We start from the raw sequence: 20,122 nt of genomic DNA, 5'->3' as shown, positions 1-20,122 counted from the left end.
TCTTCTGTTCTTGACACTTATCCTTGCACCGCTCTTCTCTCCATGTACAGGTAGGATATCTCTGGTGGATCAACTTAAATTGCAATTTCAAGAAAATAGAGTAAAACTAAGCATTTACTGCAACTAAGCAAACATCAATTTGAGATTATTGTCTGAATTCTGAGGATTTTTTTGGATGTTGCCCTTCCTCAAACATGTTCTTTCATAAATTAAGTATATTTTCTTGGAGCTTCGGCAAGGCACGAGATGGTCCATCATGTCCTTCACATTGAGAGTCAAGGCCAAGTGTGTTGTCCTGGTGATACCTGAAAAGTCTTAAGTATGGGGTCCAGATATGATTTAAGTGATTAAATATTTTCTGTACTGTTGACCGATACTGGTTATCATTGGGAGGCCATTACACAAACACACACACGAAGAAACAATAGTTGCCCTGTTCTAAAATGTGTGTATGATTTCAGTCTCACAGGTGTGTTTGAGGGAATAAAGGACTAGGTGAGAAATAAGGTGACAATGAGCATTCATTCAAATGTGAAAAGATGGAGGAGCAGACAGATTGTTTCCACAATTGACCCACGTTGTGCTTTCTGTCTGAGGACAGCTCAAGTTTCGATTTGTTCGCATTTGATTAGATTTTTTTGTCACAAGCGCTCATTTGGTACTCCCCAGTCTAGTAGCTACCTGGCGTTTTTTCAAAAATATTTATTATATTGGAAAAATATATACTTTCTGTAGGAGGACGAACATGACCCAAACAATCTTAACATTTTCCAATGAATAGAGATATATACAGTGTGTGTTGCCTTCCTCATAACACAAGTAACATTCATCTACATAGCCCTAATCAAAAATGTCTCAAAGGACTGCACAGGCCGCAATTACACTGTCCCCTGATCTGAAACCGGCATGTAGGCAAGGAAAAACTCAAAAACAGCATTAAGAACATAAGAATTGTTGAGAAGGGGCCACACAAAAGGGAATCCCCCTTCCAGGATGACCAGGCTGCGTTAGATGTTGCATTGGGTAACAAAACACAAAACGTAGTCAACATCAAGAATAAACATAGGTAATATGTTGGCCTGGAGAGGGATGGGCACCACTAGGCTGTATTTGCCCAAGGCACTCCACAGGAAATGGTGCCCCTACGGCCCTAGTGGTTAAGGGATTCAACCAAGCAACCTATATGTAAAATTATAAGGCCTCTATAAAGTGTTTAAATTTAGCGGCTCCAGGCTTTTTTTTAATAGTCCATTTTGTGTTGACAACCCCTAGCCTTTTGGATGATTCTCTGTAACGTAGCTTGGTTATTAACCTGACTAGATGCTAATGTTTGATGCATGTGTGTAGGAGGTTGGTGTTATGAGAACCAGTACTCCTGTGATGCCACTTGCAGAGGTAAGAACAGTGAGATTGGTACTTTACCTAACCGGGACAAATAATTTGTTTTAATTTGAGGCTATAAGTAATAAGTGTCTCGATACTGCCCAAAACTGACCTGTTCATCTGGGGTTTGCGTTCAGACCCGAACGGGTGGTCTTCGGACTTCCCTCGCTGCGGTGGACTGCGCCAGTCGCCCATCAACATCGTGAGTGGCAAAGCTCACGTCAACACGGAGCTGCCCCCTTTGGAGTTCTTAGGTCACAGCGAACAGATCAACATCACGGTGGAGAACAAAGGGCATTCTGGTAAGATTTATTCATAGGATTGTATAAGTGAACGGGATGCACTCTAATCACCTGATGGAGGATGTACAGGCATTGGGAATCCCGGCTGATTTTCCTCCTCAAACATATTTACTCAGCTCACTTCCACCTGCCCCAGTCGGTGCGTCTGACCGGAGGCGCTCTGCCGGGTCACTACCGGGCCGCCCAGTTCCACTTTCACTGGGGTGCCAGCGGAACCCCGGGATCGGAACACACCATCGATGGAGAGAGATTCCCTATGGAGGTTAACAGTGCACTTATACATACAGGGTTGGGTAGGGTTACTTTAACTTGATTACTTTCAATTACTTTTGGATTACTCCAATACCAAATATGCTAATAAAAGACAAAAGAAAGTAAATATGAATAAAATTACTTAATTTTGTGCAGGCTTGGGGAGTAACGGAATACATGGAACGGCAATATATAGCACAATATAAAATGTTGAATACATTTGGTTTCCTCCACGATTGTGTCTCACATGTTTGACGTCTGCGGGGATATTCATACATAACTGTTGAATCCCTTAACCTCTAGAGTCATAGGGGCACCATTTCCTGTGGTGTGTCTTGGGCAAATACAGCCTGCATGAGAAATATTGGATGGGTCTTTTTTTCTTCATATAATACCAAAGTATCTGATTCGAGACTGTATCAAATCAATCAATTTTTGCTTCCTGGTCCGGCCCTTCAAGTAAATTTTTGAACCCACACCTGATCTACAACATCACATTCATAAAAAACCTCTATGTCATCTATATTCCGCAAAATGAGAAAGCTTTGTACCTTCCACCAGCTTCACATTGTGCACATTAAGGAGCCGTATGGATCTCTGACAGAAGCTGAACACGACATGGCAGGAATTGCCCTGCTAGCCTTCTTGTTTGAGGTAACACACGCCGTGACGTTGTTAGAGACGCAAAGAACTGATATGGAGTTCTACTCACAGGAAGCCGCTGATGATCATCCCCACCTGGATACAGTCATAGCAGCTCTGGGACAAGTTCCGAACAATGGTAAGTCCAATTATAAAGGTATTCCCACATTCTCAAACATGCAAAATGTGAGGAAATAGTACTTGGTTTTTGCATTTCAAAAAATATGTATATTTTCTTTCATCGGTATACAGTACTCATTTTCCGAGATAATGCATTTTGAAGACAGCATGTCTTTGTCATACTGAGCTTTGACGTCATTGGAGGAACACCGGCACCTTAACAAGCCAGTCGCCATTTTATTTTTAGTGCGAGCAGCCAAAATGAGGCTAACTGATAAAAGAAAAAAAAACACACACACACGGGGGACTAACCACACACGGGGGACTAACCGGGACCGATCAAAGAAAGGCGGCCACAGCAGAAAAGCGCAAAGCTGGCTGACCAAAAAATACGCTGTGAGTAGTCAAGCTAACCGGCACAAAACAAAAATCGGCAGCAGATGCAAGACCAGCTGGGAATAAACAAACCAAGGATTACGGCAAAAGCGCCACTAATGCCAGGCTAACCAGCCAAACAACTCAAGATGGGCAGCCAGTGAGCGCCAACCGGGAGCAAACAAAACAGGAAAGCCCTCGGTAGTCCCGACGCTAACGGGGAGATAGCCAGACAAAATTATACCAACCACGACACACGCGGCGAAAACAAACAAAAAGCCACAATCGCCTACCTAAAAGGAGGCTAAGCCGAGAAAGGAACGCACGGCGTAACGGCAGCAGATAAACTTACTCCATACAGCTTTCGGAAGCCGAAGCACACAACTCCGACAAAACAGTCACCAGGCCCCCTGGGACAGGGTAAGCAAAATTCCAATATCTCCATGCAGAATGCAATAGCTGTTCACTACAATAGCAGTCTATTTCCAAGCTACCTCACATGTTGTGTTGGACAGGTTGTGTTAGAGCAGGGGTGTCAAACTCGGTTTAACTCGGGGGCCACATGATAGAACACACATTCTGTCGGGGGCCAGACTAGTATATTAAAGAGAAAGAAAAAGAGAGATAAATAAAAGAGAAAGAGGGAGGGAAAAGGAGAGAGGGCGGGACAAAGAAATACTATGAGAGAGAGGGAGAGAGCGTGAGAAACAAAAAATAAAAAGTCGTGAGAGAGAAAGGAAAAAGAAAGGGAGAGAAAGAAAGAAATCTAAAGAGAAATAGACAGAAAGACAGAAGGAGAGAAAAGAGAAAAGAAAGCGCGAAGGGTAGGAAGAGAGAAAGAGAAAAGAGAAAAGGAAAAAAGGAAGTTAGAGCAAAATAAGTAAAAAGACACAGAGAGAAAGAGACAAAGAGGAACAAAGGAAGAGAAAAAGAGAGACACAGAGAGTGAAAGAGACAGAGTGGGAGAAAAAGGGTGGAAAAGAGAGAGAGAGAGAGAGAGAAAGAAATACAAGTACAGTGACTTTGTGAGAGGCACCTGGCTTTGGCAACATCAAGTTGACATATTTCAACCTGCAGCTTGTTTTTCTCTTGCGCTTCTCTGAGTGTTGTCTTGCGGGCCGCCTGTTTGACACCTGTGTGTTAGAAGATTAACACAACAGATTTTCGCCGCTTTTAAAGTGTTGAGTTCTTTCATTGATGTCACAAGAAGAAACAAGCAAGATGGGTTGATTTTGAGACTCAGTTTATCAAGTGCACGAGCAATATTTTTGCAATATATTTACAACATATTAGTATTATTGTGGGGAGGAACACTACATTCTGTGCCTAATTGAATCGAAACACTCTGTTTGGGAATACATTTAAGTCATGGATGCCCAATACGTCGACTGCGATCTACCAGTCGATCACAACAGTCGACAGTGTGGAGAGGTCGCATAGAAATAACAAAATAAACATCATTTTATGATCTCTCTACTATAAATGTGATAGGCTGACATGTAATAGATATATAGACATATAGACAAATATGTCACCTGATTGACATTAAGGGAGGCCAGTCTGACAACTGACAATTTCTAAACCATGTCAGAAGTTACCAAGCAGTCTATGCTACAGTGGTGCTTAGTTAGCCTCCAATTTATTCCCTCTAAGAAGCAGAGAGGGAAGGTGGTTTCTACTTGTTGGAACCTAGTGTCATCTAGCGGTCAAATCCATTACGACAGCAGGGACATCAAATAACAAATCAGGCAAAAGCTATAATTCATTACAGTACATGTATATATTCTTCATATAATATCAAAGATGTACTTAAGATGTATTTGATGATTAAGAGTTCAAATGAAATGTCCCATACACATTAGCAGCTACAGTTATATATCGTAAAATGTATGATGTTGGAGTGTATAATTGCGCCTTGGATATGAAAAAATATATTAGTAATTCAATTAACTATAATTATATGCTGGAATTTCAATGATGAGTACAAATTTGTGTATTTGCATAATTTGAGGACTGATTTAACGTTTTTCAATTCATGAAACTGCAACAGCAATATGGTTTTACATACATTTTTTAGAGTGGGTAGGTCATTTTGACTCGGCCATTTTGCACCTTTAAGTCAATTTTGACATGCTCCATTCTTGCTTTGGTATTTTAGAGTTCGTACTCGGCCAAATTCAAGCACTCTTGAAATTATAATCTAAGGGGCCGTAGTAAATTCTAAATCCTAAAGGTGAGAACTACCAGGAAAAGTATGTGTGTGTCTGTGTGTGGAGTCAAACTTTGGAACAATTTAAGACGAGATCAAACAATGTCCAACTATTCACATGGTCAAATTAAAAAAAAAAACATTACTGGCAGAATACAGAGATGAAGAAAATGGGGTATGAGTAAAACCAGATTGGGAATACTGCGTTTACAACTATAGTTAACCTTGTTGTTATTGTTACTATTATTACATCATAACAGTTATTATTGCTATTGTCATTATCATTGGTGTCACAATGATATTTAGTGCCTAGTAGCATTATAACGTTAATAGATGGGTACTACGATGATTAGTGTATAAAATATGTGACTATTGTTATTATTATAATTATTGATATCTGACCTATGTAATATGTATATCCGTGGGATTTTGTCTTATTTAGACACAAAAGGAGGAGCTATCTGTAAAATGTAATTAATAGGGAAGATGAAGGGGTAGGGAAAATAAGCGTCTGGTTCTTACTACCCCTTTTCGAACATGTTATTTAAACATTATTTTTGTTGTAAAACCATTGTTTTTGTCCTGTTTTTATTTAATGTTCGAAATAAAGTTTTCATTCATTCATTCATTCCTTTATTCACTCTTCAAGAACTTTCAAAGTGAATTTTCCAATTTCACGTATCGTGTATTTTGCAAAGCCACAAATATATCTGCGATTTACAATTGGAATTTTTAATCTTGCGAGAAATATTCTTAGAGTGTGACTAATAAATAGCAGTTTTAAAGTGTAACGTCCCTGTTCTAAGTGCAATAACCTGGTCAAGTGCAATATCCCAGTTATGTACAGTTTTGACTTTAGATGCTCTTGACTTAATTCTAAAACAGTTATGCAGTAGAAGTATTTTATTGCAGAAGTTATTAATTTATTTTGGCGGTGTTAAAGGTTTTACATTGTACTGTTTACTTGTTTACAGTTGACCTTAATTCCAGAACTTTGTGCCATGGAAGGTTTTTCAGTTGTCACGTTGACTGCTACAGTTTGAAGTGCAATATCTCGGTTGTGTATAGTTCCTATATCAGATGGTAAATACTTTATATCAAGATGAACACATTTAAAAAAAATTCTTCTATACATGAGTCTTTATATTCTATATTTTCAGCCAACTGTAGTGCAACCGTAATCCAGATTTAGAAATAAAATGATAATTAAGGTGATTCTGAGCTAACAGTTGCAGGAAGTTTTTCTCATTACAATTTACCACTGGGAAGCACTCAAGTTTTTGCATAGCCTATAATAAATGTCCATAATTTATACGTATTTTTCGCATTTATACACATTTCATAGTGCCCTGTTTAAGTTTAGCAAGCACCTGTCCTCTTGGGCGTGACCCGTAGGGGAAGATGACGCTTCATATGACAATACCATCTGCAATTAATCACAAGTTAAGAAGAAATGCAAATGCAAAGTGAAGCCACCAGAGAGCCTTGTCAGCGTCATTTTTAAGCTTATTGACTTGTTCAAGGCACCTTGTCAAGTCATGTTTATTTGTGACACCCTTAATCACAAGGAGTCTCAAAGGGCTGCATAGACTACAGACTATAATTACACCATCCCCTGATGTAAAACCTACATGAGGGCAAGGAAAAACTCAAAAACCTCAACATGAGGAAAATGAAGAAACCTTGAAAAGGGACCTTGTCCAATCCTTATTATCGTATGTCCAATCTCTACTCGTCTTTTTTTGCCACCAATCATTGCTGTCCTAATGTTTTCCTTTATATATCTGCTTGTTGAAAAACACGGCAACAATTTCGAGCATTTACAAGCACCTCAGGCAAAATTCAGGCACTCTTCAATCCTTGAAAACACAACATCAAAATTCAAGCATTTTCAAGCCACCGTACGAACCCTTGTTATTTGCAGGCTCCACGGCGGTCCTGTCCGACTTCCGGCTGAGCGACCTCGTCCCGGCTTCCGAGGAACTGCGCGGCTACTACCGCTACGTGGGATCTATGACCACGCCGGGATGTGAGCAGGCGGTAGCGTGGACAGTGTTTTTTAAAACGCTGCCCATCAGCAGTCGGCAGGTAGGTGTTCGGCACCGCGTGGCGTACGTACGTGCAGTTCCGACGGACGGGTCTCTCCTCAGCTGGACGCGGTGGTGCAGCAGTGTCGGTTCTGGACGGGCCAGCCCATGACGGACATCTTCAGACCCACGCAGCCGCTGGATGGACGCGTGGTGTACCGTTCCAACTCGGCTCAAACCGACACTGCCGCCGCCTTCTGGCTTGTGCTCACAACTGCCACTGCGCTTGTTCAATAAGTCCATCACACTCCAAAATTTGACTTGAAAACTACTGCTTGGTAATTAAGGGCTAAAAAAAAAATCGAACATTACTTATGATTTGACTGTGTGGTGATCAGAACACAAATTCAGCATTTCAAGATTTTTGAACAGAACTGAAGAAATGAATTTGTAGTTGGAATGTAGTCTTTTTTGTGCTTCAGGGTCAAAATTATTTTATAATCATTTCCTGGATTGAATAAAAATTAGAGGTAAGATCTTCAACCCAGGCCCGAGTCCGACCTGAATTTCAGCCTAAAATGTCAATCTTTATGTTCAGGTCGGACCGGGCTTTTCTCCCGCTAACTATTTCTGATAAATATGTTTATAAAAACGTATACGAAAAAAACGATGTTTGGATGCTAAACAAAAACAAATTGAATGGGCCGTCATTATTCTTCCTTGTCTCTCTGCCTCTCTCTCTCTCTTAAGTGCCTCACTAGATTCTTAAGGACGTAATCCTGATGTGGTTTGCAGACCAATTTCAACCGCCCAAAATGACGGGTTGCCTTAAAATGTTCACATTGAAGGATTTTATACATTTGACTATAAAGGATTTTATACGATCGAATACAAATTACATTTAATGCAAAAAAAAAATTACTGGCTGGGCTGTGATACGATGTCAGGGCACCCTGGTGGAAAATGTTGTTTACAGGAACGGCGGGAACGGGACGTAAGGCTGATAAGATAATCAGCACATCCAGACGCAGAAAGGCCCTGATGACGTAGAAACGCTCGGTGTTGTTTTGAGTATTCCAGACATTGCGACACTCCTCTCAGAGATGGTGAAGCCCAGGGGGCTTCATTGGCATACCCATTGGAGGAGCCAGCACACCATCTTGCGGGGAGACGTGGGCCAATAAGAAGAGAGCTAAAGGACTTTAGAAGAGGGCTTCCCAGAGACTCCAACGTCACTAATTCTGCCGTTTTCAATGGATTACACTTAGTTAAATTGTTAATTAAATTAAATCTGCCTCCGGGCGAAAATCTCGGCTTTATTGTCCATCTTTTCCCTCAAGAAATGAGCGCGCATAAATTGTTGGGTGTAAGTTGTGTTTGGTTAATGGAGTCAGATAACTAATTCGAACAATTTGGTAAACGGTACAGTTTGATATTTAATTCCCAACAACATCCACTCTAAAATAAAATTCGCCAATGATGGAAAATTGTTGGTTAAAGTATACTCTGCAGACACAAAAATATTAAAGATGTAAATGTTTATAAATTGTTGTTTATCATACATTTTGGTACAAAAGACAGGCTTTAATTTCCTATCATTAATCACCAATCTGCCAAGTCATACTAATAAATGATGACATTTTTAGTTGGTTTTAAACTCGGTCCTACAAGTTAACTGGTCGGACTCGGGCTGGGTCGGGATTTAATACCGGCAAGCCATGGCGAATTTTTTAGGACCGATCTTACTTCTTATAACAATCCATGTGAAATAAATGCTTAAAAGCAAAACGTGTAACAAGGCAAAAAAAAAGTATTTTCAAGTAAAATGCTTTTGTTCCACTTGAGATAGCTTAGCTTTTAAGTTTTATTTGTCTTTAATATTTTGACCCTATTTTTTGTATATTTTTGTAGAACAATACAATTTTTGGTAGATATTTTAGTAAGAATGGAATACTCTTTTTACCCTAGAATTAATTTTAGAAATATATTTTTTTGTGAATTAAGAAAAAAAAAATCTAAAATAAGAAAAAAACATTGCCACCGGCATTTGATTACTTTATGTAATATCATTCTGCTATAGCTCACTTATAGCAGAAAGTAAGGGAAAAATGTAAAAATGTTAAAAAAATGAAAACATTGTTTAAATTTTGCAAAATAATGAGCCAGTTGGACATTTTTTTGCGGTGTAGGACTTGAAATCCAAAATATTTTTACAACGTGCAAGAGTATCATTTTTCAAAATGGATTCTAATGAACCACATGCTGAATTTAATCTTTGGTATAAAATGTTATCTGACTGCTAAAAAAACAGACAAAATTCAAAAGTGCCTCACTCATCAATTGCACCATCCACTCCTATTCCCTGAATACATGTTAAAAAAGGACTTTCAAAAATGTTCCAACATTCTTTGTTATTTTTAATTCAGATACATCTCCATATGGTGTGCTTTTAGACATTTTATTGGGCACATAATACAAATAATTACACCCACATTTGCCAGAAGATTTGATCAATCTGCTTTCCTTTTTTCAATTATACATCCATTGCTAGAATGATAACAAACGGAAAAAATGTCTGTGTCCCCAACTAGAATGGCGCAAATGAGAATTTGTAATTGATGATTTGGTCCAGTAAAGATGATTGATAAAATGCACGGTTTATGTCTGCGTTTTCTGGTGAGTCACCCACGCGCGCAGATGTTGTATCTGATCCATCACGCTGCTCTCGGCCGTCCCACCAGCTGCGCTGTACTGCTCTACGCTGGACCCGTAATTCCACACGGACTGGACGTCCCCTCCAAATAGCGGGCTGACCACACAAAAGCAATGCAATCACCTTGACTGCACCTGTTTATGTGTATGCGAATGTGGGTGCAGCATTCACCTGATGGTGCTCAAGTCCTCTGTGGTTAACTGGTTCAGCAGGACCTTTTTGGATTCTGCCATGAAGACCACCTTGCCTGCCAGAGCGTGAGCGTCTCTGAAGGCCACCTGCAGATAAATAAATTCAAGCACACGTCGATGACCGATGCCCTGGGAGGTTCCTTTATGCATGGCCTGCGCTCACCCCTTTTCTCACGAGGTAATAAGCCAGATCGGTTGCCAACATGTCAGGACTAAGCGCCGCCTTCATGGCGTCGGGATTGATCTAACAAATGAAAGACGAAAAATATACACATGTCCCTCATGCAAGTCAGGGAGAGCTTTGGTATCACTGCAGACCTCCAGAGTGGAGACCACCCCTGTTGTGACCTGCAGGACCGCCAGGATGGTATCGTAACAGTCGAACATGGCTTCCTTATCCTCCTGGGGGCAAAGATACAAAATTTATTGACAAATTTAGAAAATCCAACAGCAGTTTCGAATCTCACCAAATACATCTAAGTAGAAGACACACCAAGTTAATTTGCAAAGAAAAAGACTGCTTGTACACTTTGAGCAGTAGTTTATAAAAAAAGGACCATTGAACTTAACCAGAGGGACTCCCTTATCTCAGGCAATAAGGTCAAAGACAGTGGCTCAATCTAAAAATTTCAATTTTAACTCTTACTCTATAACAGCGAGTTCACAATAAAAGTAAGATCCTCCGAATCCCCAGCAAAGCATACAGTAAAGTAGAAGAGTGAGTAACACAAGCCCCGCTTCCAGAGGTGGGTAGTAACAAGACTCCATTACATTTACTTGAGCAAGTTTTGGGACATTTTCTTCTGGGAGTATTTCCTAAATCACTATATTTTTTACTTTTACTTGAGCAGATTTGAGAGGAGGACACGATACCTTTACTCAGATACATTATGCAAAATTGAAGCCGTTAATAAGTAAATTAAATCCGCTCCACGTAGGTACGCGGATTCCTCAGGGTCCTTTCGCTTGTTTTTTTCCCTCTCTAGTGAGAGCCACCGTGCGGCCCTTATAGAGAATCAGCGTCACAGGTATAAACAGAAAACTAACTCGACAGAAATCAAACACACATTTTTACAAATGCATGTTTTATTGCACTCTTTTTGCTGGCAAGGGGCACATTATGCACATTTATTGTAGTTTTTTTCCAATCTCTTCTTAACTGTGAATTTCCCTTAGGGGATGAATAAAGTATCTATCTATCTATCTATCTATCTAATTGTACTTCTCTCATTTAATCAGCACGATTAAACATTCTGTAACTAATTAATAAACTTGAGGTGGTATCATACAACAGAGTAGTCACATAATTCTCCACAGGATGCACTGCATTCAACTTACTCGTGTTTATATTAGGCTATTATTGTTAATAATGATACATACAGCATGTGTTGTGTTCATTATAAGGCTTATATAAGGCTTTTAATTTTTTGCAGCTCCTGACAAATTTGTTTTTTGTTCTTTTGGTCCAATATGGCTCTTTCAACATTTTGGGGTGCCAACCCATGGGATAACTTGTTGTTAAAAAAGAAAGAAGATTCGGCTTTAAATGGGCTACTTGTGCTTTATTTATTTATTTGATTTATACTAATATAATTATATTGTTTATTAAAGTGATTGAGTTTACCTAGATTATATGAATCTATTGTTGAATTAAATGCTATTTATTGTTCATTAGATGGATTTTGATGATTCGATAATTTTATTGAATAGTTCCTTACAAAAATTAATAAGTAAGACATTGCTACAGTTACTCAGTACTTAGTAGTTTTTTTCACCTAGTACTTTCTTACTTTTACTCAAGTAATTACTTGGATGACTACTTTTTACTTCTACCTGAGTAATATTGGTTTGACGTAATTGTACCTTTACTTGAACAAAGTTTTTGGCTACTCTACACACGCCTGCGTTTTTCACCCAGTCAGCCCGGGAGTGCCCTAGCTTCCATCTATCCATGCCCACTCGGCATTACCAACTAGCTAGAAGTTATTGTGGGAGGGAAAGAACCAGTTATATGTGTTGATGATGTGTTATGCAAAGTCAATTCCTACAGAGGGTGTTGCGATATAAAGAAAAGCACAGTGGTGCAGGAGAGGTGGTTATAGCGAATGAAGAAGTATAAACAAGAGTGAAGCTCAGTTTAAATGTGTATTGCCACTGGATTTGTTACCTGAAGGTCTTTGTTGTAGGAGCTGGGAAGGCCTTTCAGCGTCATCATAAATCCTGCACACTGAAACAAAATTCTTGGTTACACACCATAACGTCAAATGAACACCAATATCATCTTGAAAGGCAATAACTAATAAAAATAATGTCCAAAAAGTGTGAGGTCTTACTCGGCCAAAGATTCTTCCCGCTTTACTCCTGATCAGCTCTAGACTGTCTGCATTCTTCTTTTGGGGCATCAAGCTGCTGCCTGTGCTGCATAAAACAAATTGCTTATTTGGTAATGCATTCAATAGTCCACAATTATGTAGTTTGAACACAGTATTCTGGTGATAATTGCAAAAAAAATCCACCAGTTCTTCTCATTTCAGGGATTGATAAACACATGGCAGTTATGGGTCCTTTAACAGATAATGTTATAATGGGAACAACACTTTCTCATGGATTGGTTTTATTTCACGTATTTAAAAAATGGGTTTTTAAGATTGACAAGAATGTCCAACCAAGAAGCATTCTACAGGATTTAAAGGTTCCGTTATCAGGTTTTTGGATGATGTTGGTGTCAACCAGTTGAAATGACCCTTGTAATTATATAGATTCAAAAATATAAACATAATATTCAGTATAAGTAAGTAAGTAAAAAAACGATAAAAGATGATTTAATGCTAAATAAAGTCAAAAAAACAAATTATATTTCCAGATATGAAACGCATTCATTTAGTTATACTGAATAAAACTCTAAATATATGTCAATGACTTAAACCTGGAAGCATAAAAGAAAACAGCTCTAGTCATTACACCAAAAACTGAGATGTCTGCTTTTATGTTTGAACTCATTTTTTTCATAATGGGGAAAAAATATATGCAGTTTTTTTCTCTCATTTCTCAAAATAAATCCAACAAAATCCCCTGAGGAAATAGAGTAGCATGGCATTTGTTTGCAACTTGACTCAGGCAAACAAACGCAAGTGGGCAAACACAATGTGTTTGCTGAATGTGTTGGAAACCTGTGTCATTGTTGTTTTACAAGCACTGTGCACACATGCACACACGTAATACCTAACCCAGTGCATCAAGAGGATCTACATATTGAATACATTCGATTATGTAACACTGCACTAATGGGTCACCTGTATGCGTCAGCCAGCATGACAAAGGAGAACTCTTTAGTGCTGTACAGCAGAAGGTCCTCAGCCATCTTGCTCAAATGAGTTGCACACAGCGATGCCCAGAACAGGAACTCAGCTGAGACAAGTACACGAAAAATAAAACCGATGTTCAGATCTGCAGCGGGATGACGCGCCAGTCGGCAGACAGACCTACAAAGTCTCGTTGAGCAGTGGCATCCATGCTGTTCAAGCTGACTTCGTCGAAACCCAACTCTGGCAATGAGACGGTACAGGCTTCGGTCAATGGATATAAATATTTCCATTACATCTCTAGGTTAATGTCAAAACTCACAGGTTACAATACGAGCACATATTTGCTATTGCGCAAAGAAAACGTGAATTAGGGCTGCGTCTTGTAAAATGTGAGCCCTATATTTCTCGACAACAGCGCCGGGGCAACCGTACTGAGGAGAATAGTGCCAGATAGCAATCCAGACCTGTTTTTTTGCACTGTCGGCATAGGTTGTTACTGCTGCAACTGACAAAATTGCATTGCCTTGTCGTCACACCTCGAGGAATAAAGGTAACTCCACCAACCTCACTATGACGCTAATACTGAATGAGAAACGTAGCATTTTTGATAGATAACGTTAACTGCTGTTTAACTCGAATGTATAAATTGAGGACTTGCTTTGTGGGTGAAAAATAGGGTTCATGAGTATGCTGTAAATACAGTATAGAATGCAGTACCATACTGTCAAACCTCTCATTTTGCTCTTGTTATGTATTACAATATATGAATAATGTTGGCAAAAACGAATTTCTCTCAAACGGTGTCATAGATGTTTATAGACATCACCGCAGTGTTTTGTGTTTAGAGAGCACATCATTGTGGAAATGTAGCAGTTAACCTATAGTCTGGAATTTACGGGACAGATTTTCTATCAAATTCCCCCCTTGAAAAATTATAGTTTGCACCTTTCCTCAGAAGCTCCCTGTCGATGGAAAACGGCGATCCAGCGATGGCGCCGCTAAAACCCAAAGGAAGACATCCAGTTAAGATGTTGGTCAGTATGCTGACTATTGTGAGATTATCTGCTGTGGTGAATCTTAACCAAGGATCTGCCAATAATGCCTTTTTGTATTAAAAAGAAGGTTTTACATCTGCAACAAAAAACGTTTGTTAAGTGGACCAATGAGGGAGGACATACCTGCCCAACGGTAAGACGTTGACGCGCTTACGGATCTCCTGCAGACGCTCCACATCCCGCCGCAAAGCAACTGCATGACTAACAATATTTTTAAAAAGAAATAAAAACAGAAACATTTTTGCGATCTTTAGCCCAGAAATGCCTATTTTTGTGCCCACCTCAAGATCCAGTGGCTCCATCTGATTGGCTGAGCTCGCTGCATGTGGGTGTAACCAGGAAACAGGATGTTTAGCTCACTAGAGAAAAGAATAAGTGATATATCAAATTATACCGTTACCTATTATTGCATCTTATGGAAGTGTTATGGCCACCTCCGTAACTGATACAGTATAACTCTCTGCCTGTCTATGCATCCCCCTGGTGGCTAAGGCATGTACACATGAAGTAGCATGACAATATCCACTGAATCAAAGCAAATATGGTAACAAAAACCTAATACACTATTTTAGAAAAATACTAAAAAGACCCCCTTCAATTAGTAATACAGTGCAATTTGGAAAATTGGCACCAATTGCCAAGGCACCAAAAGCCATCTTACGCTGCGGCACGCTCTACCATAGTGGAGATGAGGAGGAGGGTGGCGTCCCTCAGCGTAGCAATGGAATCACGGAGCCACAGACGCATGTCGGTCACAACCTGCGTAACAATAAGTTATTTTCACTGGCAAACAGCAATTTACGCACGGATACGCGCCCCCACCTGGTCATTCCTGCTCCTTCCGGTGTGCAGTTTCCCTGCTGCCAAGCCAATCAACTCCTGATAACATAAGCACATAACATGAAGTGATTTTTCACTATATGTGTGTGGCAGAGTTGCCCGAACCACCAAGCATAACACATCAACTGTACAACCACAAAATAGATACACGATCATGTTAGTATAAGAAACTAAAGAAATTTTCAAGAAAAAGAAGTACATACCTTTAAAATAAACCAATTGCTCTAAAATAGCTAGCTAGGACAAACTAGAAACGAAAAATGATTGCCTCAATGAGTAATAATAGAATAGAGCTTGTATTCATTTATCTAGCTGAGTAAATATAAGAGATAATCCATTAACCAAGCAACCTCAATTCAACCTGAAAAAACAAGATGGCTGACCTTCAACCTGCGTTCATTGGCAGTGTGGATGTCTTCGTCGCCGTCTTTTAACACAAACGTCCCTTTGCTCCACTCATTGCTGATCTAGAACCACAGGTAGCATCTGGTCATAAATTTCTCTCAGGGTCTGGGTTACAATCTGGGATCTGAACTGACAGTGTGCACTTATTTATTTTGCCATTTGTCTAAGTCAGTGTTTTTAGACATTTTTTGAAGCGGGGAAATTTTTTTCATTAATAAAAATATCGAGGCACGCTGTCCATCGAAAATGCTTAAAGATCAATTCCCGGCAAAAGTTTTATGTTTCTTTGTTTTTATGCTTAAATTATCCTGTTGGGTAATTGACAGTGTAAGTTTTTTTTTTAATAATCATTTGTGGTCACTGCGGCTCAGGAGGTTTTACAGGTTAACATTTTGGTTATTGAATGAAATTTTATTTATTGTCATTAAAAACAATGTTGTGAAAAATTGTCTGCAATGAGATTAGACATGGCCCTATGGGGTAAACATTTAATAAAGACTTTAAAGAGAAAAGAGAAAAGAATGTCGGAATAAAACGGAAAAACGTTTGCCTATAATTCAAGTTTTACAATACTTTGATCTTGTTTTTCTAGAAAAATAACCAAAATAATACTTAAAATAAACAAATCCGATCGTTCTTGGGGAACAAAGTTGTTTTTGCCATGTTCTAACTTTTTTTGTGTTTATTTTTATATCAAAATGAGAAAAACAAATGTTATATTTGGAAAATAATGATCAAGATTTTAACTTTTTTTTTAAATGTTTTGTCAGTGCAAACCTAAACAGCTTCATCAAAGAAAATAAGTCGTTAAATAAATTTCTTTGAACAACCTCATGAGCAGATACTTAATATATGAATAGACTGTAACCTGCTGCCACCTACCGATATGGATGAATGTGAGTTAATCAGCTGATCACTGGAAGAAAACCAAGATACCGAACAATAACATGTTTTTTTGGAAAGATAAAATCGGGCAATTTCCACTAGACAAGGTCTCATAGCACTCTAGTTGAAAAACACTGGTGAAAGAGCCCTTGTATGAACAAATCATGTTTTGGCTCACTTTGTGTGTCTTTTTGTTGTTGTCAGACCATATGACCTTTCCCAATGCTTGATTGTATGAGCTTTGCAAAAAAGGTCGCACCATCTCTTGTTCCTGTGGCCTCAGTACAATGTGCAGGAATGTGACACCGCAGCAATTCAATCAATTGAGTTCCAGTGCGCCCACATACCTGGTCCAGTCCTCGTAGGATGAGCTCCATCTCGTCAGTGCTGACCAACTCGGCCCGTTGCAGGGCCTTGACATAAGCTTTGCTGCCCCTAAGGTCGGCGTCCCACATCCTCTGGTCGTAAGACACCGACGCATTGAAGCGCTCCATCACTGGGTCGGTGGGACCCACCATACGACCCCCCCACAGCTTGTACCCCTGAAACGCAAGTGGCAGCATTTCCCTTTTTTAACACTTTGTTAAAACAAACTCACATCACAAACTGACAAATCATCTGAAAAAAAGATTGAGATGGTTTGAAGCCAAGGAGAAGGCAATGTCACGGTTGCCATGGCGTCCAATTGGCCCCGCCCGTGTGGCGCAGGCTGCGGCTCGTTGACAGATTGGCTTTCGTTCTACTTAAGCTTAGTGCTCTAAATCACCTTTTGTCAGTCCATCAACAAATCTCTGCTCCGCAAGACGTGGGTTTTGACTCGGCCCTGTTTCCTGTTGGTATTTCCTGTCTGGTATTGTTCCCGCTTATTTTGTCCTGTTTAATATCGGTGTCCAGTTTCGTTCCCGTCTAGTTTGTCCCGTTTAATTTCGATATCCTGTTTTGATATCACTCCTGTCTGTCCTGTCCTGTCCGGTATCGACCACATCTGTACAATATCTGCTCGGGCAATTGATATCGATCTCGTCGGCCTCTGGCCTCCTATCATTCCACGCCAGACTGCTGCCTAACGTTCATGACTCCCCATTTCTCGTAAAATAAAAGGCTTGTGTGAGAAACGTCACGCATTTGGGTCCAGATCTAGTTCCAGTTCTTGACAGGCAATGGTCTCAACCATTACTGTAATAAATCGCGGACAAGTTCGAAGTCTGACATTATTCTCGCCGCCCATCCTACCAACAACATTAGTACTAATAACAATAATAATCATCATCATCAAATTAATACTAATACTAATAATGATACTATTAAGCTTTTATCTGCTATGTTAATTACATGGGGAACGTCATTAGATTTGATCTCCTCATCACACTATTTCAATCACAGTGTGCTTTTTTTTCTATCTTGAAGGAGCACGTGATCGGTCAATCGTAGTACGTTGTTTTGGCTGAATCATTCCCTCAAATACTCCATTACAGGGCCATGTTGTACAACATTGTAATGGAGCATTATGGGAATGAAATCAGCCAAAACAACGTTGTACAACGATTGACCAATCACGGGCGCCTACAAGATTTTAAAAATGCTCGAGACAATGTGGTACCAAGAGTGAAAGTGTGATAAGAATCTAATGCCTTTCCTTATGTCATCAAGAGTGCTCTCTTTGCTACAATCCGGACTTGATTCCCATTGCATCCAATGTTGTGATATAAGTCAAGTGATTAACCAAATGCTATGGTTTGCCACTATAAAACCTTACAAACTCTGAAATTATTATTGCTAAAAACGTAATTGATTGTATACAGTACCCAAGCAAATACTATAAGCAAAAACCAAAGGCAACTTTATTTCTTTCTGTGCGGTACCAAACGACCCACGGCCCGGTGGTTACCGACGACTGCCGTAAAGAACTTTTCTTTGGACACATTCCAATCTCGCCAAAGTCCATCTGGATTATTCTACGTGGCGTCCAATAATTTAGAAAACTGTTTAAAAACTCACAAAACTCTTTCAGAAATGTCTTGATTATGTTTTTGTACATCTGTGTTGCTTGCGCACATGTTTAAAAAATGAATTTCATTTATTGAATTTGTCTCTAGTTTATGTCAACGCAAAGTGATGACACAAAGGTAGATAGGATGGGAGTAAAATTTGTGAAGCAATTGTGAAAAGCGTGATTTGTTCAACATTAGATATTTTCAAGACTCTACATACCTGTCAACCTGTACGTTTTTGCAGTACAAAGTACGTTTATTATGCATTTTAAGACGTGTACGACGTACAAGAAAATCTGTACGGAAAAACGCAAATTTGTCAATTATGGGTACCATCCAGTAAACACCGACTATCACGAAACAGCAAATCAATCAAGTCTAACGAGTTCGCCGCGGTAGCCTCCATCTCGGTATCGTTTTTCTCGTTGCAAACGAAGCGAGTGGTTTGATGCTACTGTGCGCATGCGTCTGCTGCCTGGAGATTTCCCATCGTGCCTCATGGTGTAAGATTATTTCGTATTTTGTAAGGGAAAATACGACAGTTTGTACGGGCATGGAGCCCTGGAGGTTGACAGGTATGACTCTAGTTTACTTATGATCGCTCCATTTTCTTTTTCCTAAGAAACTTATTTCCATCTTGCCACCCGGCTTTTCACAGGGAAAAAATCTCAAATAACATTACAGAAAGCAGGTTCACAACTTTAAATTAATGTAGCACCCTTTGCTCTGCACAGCACTCTTACGGAGTCATCAAAGCAGCCCAGGAATTCATTGGCAACATGATTACAAAGTACTCTTAAATTGCTGCCCACTGGCAGACACTACAAATAAAACAAGAACCAACAGCCTCAGACAGTTTCTTCCCCAGGGCTATCATCACCCTAAACAAGCACACAAGACTGGAAAAAAAATTTCCCTATGAATTGAAAATTGCAGACAGTATAGCGATTTTATTTCTAGACTCTTATTTTGAAAATATGTTACTGCTAATGTTATTGAACTATTTTTCCTTGCAATATTGTTCTGCTGCCACAAAAAAATGTGAGCCACTTCTTACCTCGGCGTTCATTTCCCCAAAAAATGTCCTTTTGGTGTGGATGAAAGGAGCTGGTATATCAGGTGAAACTAAACTTAATTTGTGTTAAAAGTAATTGAGAGGTGAAGAAAAGGAATTCAATAAGTCACCCGCATCAACGCTTGGAGACAGACCTCCAAAAACAATTTTTTTTCCTCGACTTGTTTTTGCCTAGCTAGTTTCGAAAACTATGCTAACTGCAGTTAACACGCTCCAAATTCTTAATTTAGTCCTCAGAATGGTGCCAAGAAGATGAAGATAACTCAAACGAGATAAAAAAAAAATCTGTCTGAGACGGATCCAATGCAATCAAACGATGACGTCGGCGTCGGGAGCGAAAATCCAACCTGAT

The 20,122-nt window shown here is 39.5% G+C and overlaps 2 protein-coding genes across 2 annotated transcripts; one reads left to right on the top strand and one right to left on the bottom strand.

The window, feature by feature from the left end:
- The first annotated feature begins 1,337 nt into the window (after positions 1–1,337).
- Positions 1,338–7,839, top strand: ca4c (carbonic anhydrase IV c). Its single transcript, XM_088321218.1, has 7 exons — positions 1,338–1,395; positions 1,521–1,685; positions 1,802–1,947; positions 2,499–2,591; positions 2,652–2,718; positions 7,208–7,371; positions 7,434–7,839. The coding sequence occupies exons 1-7, from the start codon at positions 1,338–1,340 to the stop codon at positions 7,605–7,607; spliced, it is 867 nt and encodes a 288-aa protein (XP_088177344.1). The 3' UTR covers positions 7,608–7,839.
- A 1,867-nt stretch (positions 7,840–9,706) lies between these two features.
- On the bottom strand, positions 9,707–17,256 carry asl (argininosuccinate lyase). Its single transcript, XM_088321397.1, has 15 exons — positions 17,052–17,256; positions 15,798–15,881; positions 15,397–15,453; positions 15,236–15,333; positions 14,856–14,933; positions 14,698–14,775; positions 14,465–14,517; positions 13,697–13,759; positions 13,508–13,622; positions 12,548–12,632; positions 12,382–12,441; positions 10,533–10,616; positions 10,378–10,458; positions 10,195–10,301; positions 9,707–10,119 (listed from the first exon to the last, which is right to left on the bottom strand). The coding sequence occupies exons 1-15, from the start codon at positions 17,220–17,222 to the stop codon at positions 9,969–9,971; spliced, it is 1,365 nt and encodes a 454-aa protein (XP_088177523.1). The 5' UTR covers positions 17,223–17,256; the 3' UTR covers positions 9,707–9,968.
- Between the last annotated feature and the right edge of the window lie 2,866 nt (positions 17,257–20,122).

The sequence above is a fragment of the Urocampus carinirostris genome, chromosome 17 (assembly GCF_059441175.1).
Source record: "Urocampus carinirostris isolate Australia breed hairy pipefish chromosome 17, RoL_Ucar_1.0, whole genome shotgun sequence".
NCBI lineage: Eukaryota > Metazoa > Chordata > Actinopteri > Syngnathiformes > Syngnathidae > Urocampus > Urocampus carinirostris.
The sequence above is the reverse complement of the archived record's forward strand: the minus strand, read 5'-3'. Positions and strand labels throughout refer to the sequence as shown.